The 6201-nt window shown below is 40.1% G+C and overlaps 1 protein-coding gene across 4 annotated transcripts in view; it reads right to left on the minus strand.

The window, feature by feature from the left end:
• The window catches only part of FAT1 (FAT atypical cadherin 1), a 127581-nt gene that overhangs the window by 44589 nt on the left and 76791 nt on the right, over nt 1-6201 (minus strand). For all 4 annotated transcript variants that reach the window (XR_014141090.1, XM_081807811.1, XM_081807793.1 and 1 more), the window contains exon 4: nt 2672-2733. Coding sequence is in view for 3 of the 4 variants with exons in the window: in XM_081807811.1 (XP_081663937.1) it covers nt 2672-2733 (62 nt within the window). In the remaining variant the exon portion in view is untranslated. The remainder of the gene's footprint in view (nt 1-2671; nt 2734-6201) is intronic.

The following is a 6201-nucleotide window of genomic DNA, read 5'->3' on the forward strand; positions in this document are numbered from 1 at the left end:
TAAAATCTTTAAAAAAAAAAAAAAATCAAATCTCCACATGCTGCATTAAAAACTTTCATTTTTAAGCCTCAACAATAAAGCAAGCTAAATCATTAATTTAAAATATATGTGAAGGAGCACGCCTTTTAATATTAGCTATCATTTTGTTTTGTTTGACTCTTTTCTTGTTCAGAAGTCCTCCACGTTTAGTACGGCAGATACAAAAATTTTCATTTCAGACCCACTTATTAAGATTTTCAGTAAAAGAAATGTAAAGTAATGGTCATCCTAATTATTCATGTATTCAGTTTAGGAATAAAAATCCGAGTCTTAAGGACTACAGTGGTGAATGCTTCCATATGCATGGTCTCCACCCCCCCCACCCCCGAATCAAATGTCCACTTTTACTTTGGTGTGGACATTAAAAGCAATGACCTTTGGAATAGCTATTTTTCCCTCACCACATCCTCCAAAAATAATGGTTGAAATACTAAAAATATTAAAGTATACTGAAGTTTTCCGTGGCATTTTTTTTTTAAAAGCTTGGTGAATATAAATTCTGTTGTTTATAGAAATGTGAATATATCCTGATGATACTTGCCAAGAATATTTAAGCAGTTGCTTCAAGTATATGATTTACCTCTCCACATTCTCAAAATAAAACAAAATGTACAATTATTACTTCCTTTTGATCAATTCTCATATGATCTTCAGGGAAAAGAGAGAAAATTAAAGAGAAATAGAAGCGAGCACTATGTTTTGTGGTAATCATCACCAAAATGTTCTTAAGGCTGGGTTCAAGCATCAGAAGCCAGTAACACAGCTTTTAACATGGGATTGGGGAAAAAACTCTTCTTTAAGACAGTCAAATCAATGCTGCCGTTGGCCCTCAAATCCACCACCATAAAGGACGACAGAAAACATACAACATACGTATGTGACAACCCATTACAAAGGCTTATTTCCCATCAACATCTTCATAGTATCCACCAAGCCCTAAGTATCTTGTACTTGCTCCCATCCAGCTTTGGACATTTCCTGCAAAAAGGCAGCTCTGGAGGGAGGCACACAACAAACAGGTGTCCAGTGTGGTTCTAACCAGGGTGCGGCCGCAGCAAGAGGCCAATGCCTGGGACCTGCCACTCAGGACAGCGCACCACCTGCTTCCTTTCTTCGGGAACCATATTTTCCTTCTGTCAATCACTGCAGGGACTGAATCAAAATTCTAAACTCTGCTTTAACAGAAAGAAAATGAATTTAAGGGAACTAACGGTACGACTTATGACTAACACTCAGATGTAACACGTGAAGAGATCACGAACTGTAAGGGCGCCTGGGTGGCTCAGTTGATCAAGCATCCGCCTCTTGATTTCGGCTCAGGTCATGATCTCGGGGTCCTGGGATCGAGCCCCATGTGGGGCCCTGCGCTCAGCAGGGAGTCTGCTTAAAGATTCTCTCTTTCTCTCCCTCTGCCCCTCCCCCTGCTCGTGTGCTCTCTCCCTCGCTCTCAAAATACATAAAATCTTAAAAAAAAAAGGCAATTACTAACTGTAATGGTGGCTGTGAAACCACCTTTTCTAGACAGGATATTCATGTGCACACACTATAGAGCTATAAAAAGTAAATATTTTATTGACAAAGTTAGAAAATTGACTAAGGATGAAATGAAATTAAGCAGGTAGCATTATGAATAGCGATAATATAAAAAGGGAGAAGTATTAATAAAAGTAATTTAATAAACCACAGTTTTGGACTTTCTCAAGTACCCACACTAGTAGAATGGAAGACTCGTGCAGGTAACTCACAACTCAACAAGCACTTGGGTCTTCTGGCTCCCATGATCAACAGTGGCCTTTAACGTGCCGTGGAGGAAAGTCAAGAGGTTATAAGTCTGCTCTGCTCAGTTTCCCTCTCCAAGGGAAATTCTCCCAACTGCCTCTTCTCAGCCTCTTCCTGGCTTGTAGATCCTGGCACCCAGCAGTCGCATCACACCTGACCTCCACATGACCCTCTACCTTCCCCTCCACGCGATTCCTATCCCTGCTCCTGAAACGTGCCTACCATCCACCAGCAAACCAGTATACGGCAAGCTGTGTTTCTCCTTTCAGGGACTAGAAAGGCATTTTAAATTAGCCATGAGAATGAGAAGCCCGTCAGAAGAGACCATCTTAGAAAAGCACGTATCAGTCTTCAATCTTTTATTTCAGAAATGTTTAAAAATCACAAACTTTCTACAATTCAGTTTAAAATGCAAAAACAATGCAATTATTTAAGATCGACGAAAACCAGAAACCACAGCTGAATTAGATCTATTATCATAAAAATATCCCGAAAACAGAATACTAAGGAAAAAGATGAAGAAGGCATAAAGAAAAAGTATCTCTTATGTAAATGAAAAGAAAATGTAAATAATATTGTTTCCAGTTTGTTTGCTCTGTATGTGCGCACAAAAACTAGAGCGGAACTTACCCAATGATCTTGTGTTTTGGGGATAGAAAGGGATTTAAGGGGACATGAACTACACTCACAAAAGTTTCCTTTCCCTTTTACTTCCCTTGTTAATAATGACCAGGAGCTAACATAACAAAATCATAACAGTTATGAATACTAGTGACTGTGAAGAAGAATGCTCCTTCCCATGATATTTATAAAACTTTTAAATAAGTAAAAAAAAAAAAAAAGAAATGCTTACTTCTAATATATGTTCATCTTGCTGCTCTCGGTCTAGTTTCCTCGACGTCGTTGTGATAAGACCTACAAAACGATAACAGTTCATTAATCCTTACAGATAAAGTCAATTTTGTAATTGACTCAAGTGTCACTGACACCACACTGAGTTTAAAAGTCTGAGCAAATCTCTGGATTCTGAAGGGGAAAAAATTATTAATCCAGGTTCAATTATTTTATTTACAAACAACATACTTTCTCATTTTAATGATTCTTAAACACAGTAGACAAATGACAGAAGGATGAAGAAAGTGGCAAAACTAAAATCAGTTACATTTTTTGTTTGTTCAGTGGTTTGAATAAACATTTTGTCAGAAGAGATTTTTAAAAAGATGAAGCTATCCAGGATTTCAGATTTCTCTAACTGCTGCAGTGATGAGTAACAGTTGACAGAAAAATCTTCTGTAACTATATTAAAAAGGGCCACCGGAAAATCTAATGTTGACTATGATTTATTACCTTTGAATCATTTACCCTCATAAAGTGAAGAACGGTTATAAAAGTAATGTGATTTTCCAGGAAATACTGCTCAAGTATCAATTAATTTCCAATGAAAGAAAAAACATAAATACTCCTCAAAGAAACATTTTTCTATCAAACTAGAAAATCTATAGTTTCACTCTCTCTCTAGAACTTTAATAACAGTCGGCTAAACTGTCAACATACGTTGGATCCTGGAAGACCATTCAAACTGATTAAATATGTTCTCTACTTCACAAAACACAAACAAAATTCCCCCAACCGCTAAAATATCCTCTACAGCCTGTGTTGAATGAATCCAATGTCAGATTTAAAGCTCAGGTAAAACCTTACGTGGCAAGACAACTGCCAAGAACAACCTTTCTCCTGCCCAGCTTTGTGTTTTATTCCCCACAGGGAAGTATTTCAAATAATTTATATTTAAGAACAGACTCCATCGCTATAATTGATTTTCCCCTATTATCCTAATTCCAGGCAACTACCAATTAAAGGCTATTCAAAATGCTTCTCTAAAATTTGTAAATGAAAGGTTCGTGTCTTCATTTAACTTGAGGTATTTTTTTTTCTCAAATAGTTACGAAGGATCTCAATCAACATTATCTTCCCCACAATTCAAGGAAGCAACGCGCTCGTTAATAAGAACAACGAAAGGCTATATTGTAGACTAGAATCTGGGGTTTTTCCCAAACCATCCTTCTAGATTAAAGGGGTTCGAGGAAAATGCTTCACCGTGCTTAATGGTGTGAAAACGCTGCTTAATGTGGCATGGGTTTGATTTTCATTAGTCAAAAACCTTTTACACTTAATCCCTCTTTTTTCCTATCAAAAGTTTACCATTTCTGATTGTGATTTTAAGTAGTTCGAGGAGGACAGGAAATCACTGGGATTAGTCCCCTCTAATTGTCCTAATGTGCCCATCAGAAAGTTGTTATCATCAACGGTAACAACAAGGGCAGCAACTTGGCATGTTCAGAGCAAAACAGTATCCTGCTTCGTAGAACATAATCATTCCTCGCACAAATATCCGAATATCCGTCAGCAAGTAAGTTTCTGCAGCAAGTAAGTAACTATCCATTAGCAAATAACATTGGCCACTTTACAGTTTACTTACAGCACACCAGACAGCTCGCAAAGGAAGTGCCCACCTCCCTGCTACAAATTCAACATAGAGACAAAAAGCAAACCCAGGTTTGTAGTTACTTGCACTCTCCACATGTTTCAAGTTAATTCTCCTCCGTTAACGCAAATGGAACATTAATTTCATTCGAGTGCGATGAATTCTAATGTTCCTTTCTTACACATTTTTTAGCCTAGTTGCTGCTATCCACTCCTTCCCCTCTCAGCTTGGACACCATTTCTGAGGCCTGCCCTGACAGGTGCGGCCTGGGGCCCTGCCGCTGAGCGCTGGGCTCTGACATTCGCTCTATCGTAACCTCATCCCACAGTACTACAGTCACTCATCCCAAGGTCTTCATGAGAGCTGAGACTGCCTTCCTTGTACATCCTGGTCATCCTGCTACACCTCTGTTAGCCTAAAAAAATACTTAAACGTGTGAACACATGAATTCCTTAAAACCATAAAAGAGCAGCACTACAAGGAGGTGCCTGAGTGACACACACGCAGAAACTGCATGTGGAAATAATGATACACATTTATAGCTTATACGTGAGCTCACAGAAGATGATTTAATGTGCATTTAGAGGCCAGCGGACACGGAGAGACACTGACCCCAAGTGCAGGGTAGCAGCCGGAGGTGGACAGATTCGGGTTACACCACAAGAAGGTGTGAAGAAAAAAAGAGAATGGTGGGCCAATCTCACGAAAGTAGGGGACGGCCATGTTTAGAAGCCATGAAGAAGCCGAGGAAGCATTTGGATGAAAGAAAACCATGTGTCCCAGATGCCAGGGACAGAGAATCTGAGGGAGGAAGTCCCACTGCCAAGTACGCCAGAGAAGCTTAGAAGAGAAGCTAAAACGAGAGCCAGGGAGGCAAGAAGGAAGGAGACCAGGAAAGGGAGTTCTTTTACGAAGAGGAGACTGTTCTGCAGGCTCACGTGGAGCGATGTTATGAGTGAGCACAAAACATGGAGATCTAGACCCGAGCTAAGCAATACGGTAGCCACCAGCCTTGTGTGGCAACTGAAATGTAAGTTACATGTAAAATAGCTCACGAACACAAAAGACATTTCAGACTGACAAGATGACCTTTTTTCCTAGATTCACAACACTCCTGCCAACAGAATTCCTACTGAAAGTGGCACCGCGTTCTTTTCCTAATACTACCCCCGGGGGAGGCTGGGCATGTGCGTTTGGGGGGGAGGTGGCAGCAAGAGGTGCTGTGCCCCCTAAGAGAAGGGGAAAATTCATGACTCTTGTGGAATTTGCATACAAAATGAACCCTAATGAGAAAACACAATTTCCTAATGAAGCAGGACAGTACCAGAGGAAAACTGTGGATACTCCTGGGAAGTACGTTTTACCTTACAGCAGTGGACCGTACCACGAGCCACTCAAATATGACGCACTGGGCCACACCAACTCAACGGTGGAATTAGTCATGCATCTCACGTTCCTTTCCACTTTAATTCTGTACATCTCAATCCTGCTAATCCTCCCGCCTGGCCTACTCGACAAACACCTGTATCAAAAGATGAATCCAAAGTATACTTTTCCTAGAGCTACCATACGACCCAGCAATTGCACTACTGGGTATTTACCCCAAAGATACAAATGTAGGGATCCGAAGGGGTACGTGCACCCCGATGTTTATAGCCCCAATGTCCACCATAGCCAAACTATGGAAAGAGCCAAGATGTCCATCCACAGATGAATGGATAAAGAAGATGTGGTGTATATATACGATGGAATATTATGCAGCCATCAAAAGGAATGAAAGCTTGCCATTTGCAACGACGTGGATGGAACTAGAGAGTATTATGCTGAGTGAAATAAGTCAAACAGAGAAAGACATGTATCATATGACCTCACTGATATGAGGAATTCTTAATCTCAGG

This window comes from Leptonychotes weddellii, chromosome 2, assembly GCF_054177405.1.
Source record: "Leptonychotes weddellii isolate Sample4059 chromosome 2, ASM5417740v2, whole genome shotgun sequence".
NCBI lineage: Eukaryota > Metazoa > Chordata > Mammalia > Carnivora > Phocidae > Leptonychotes > Leptonychotes weddellii.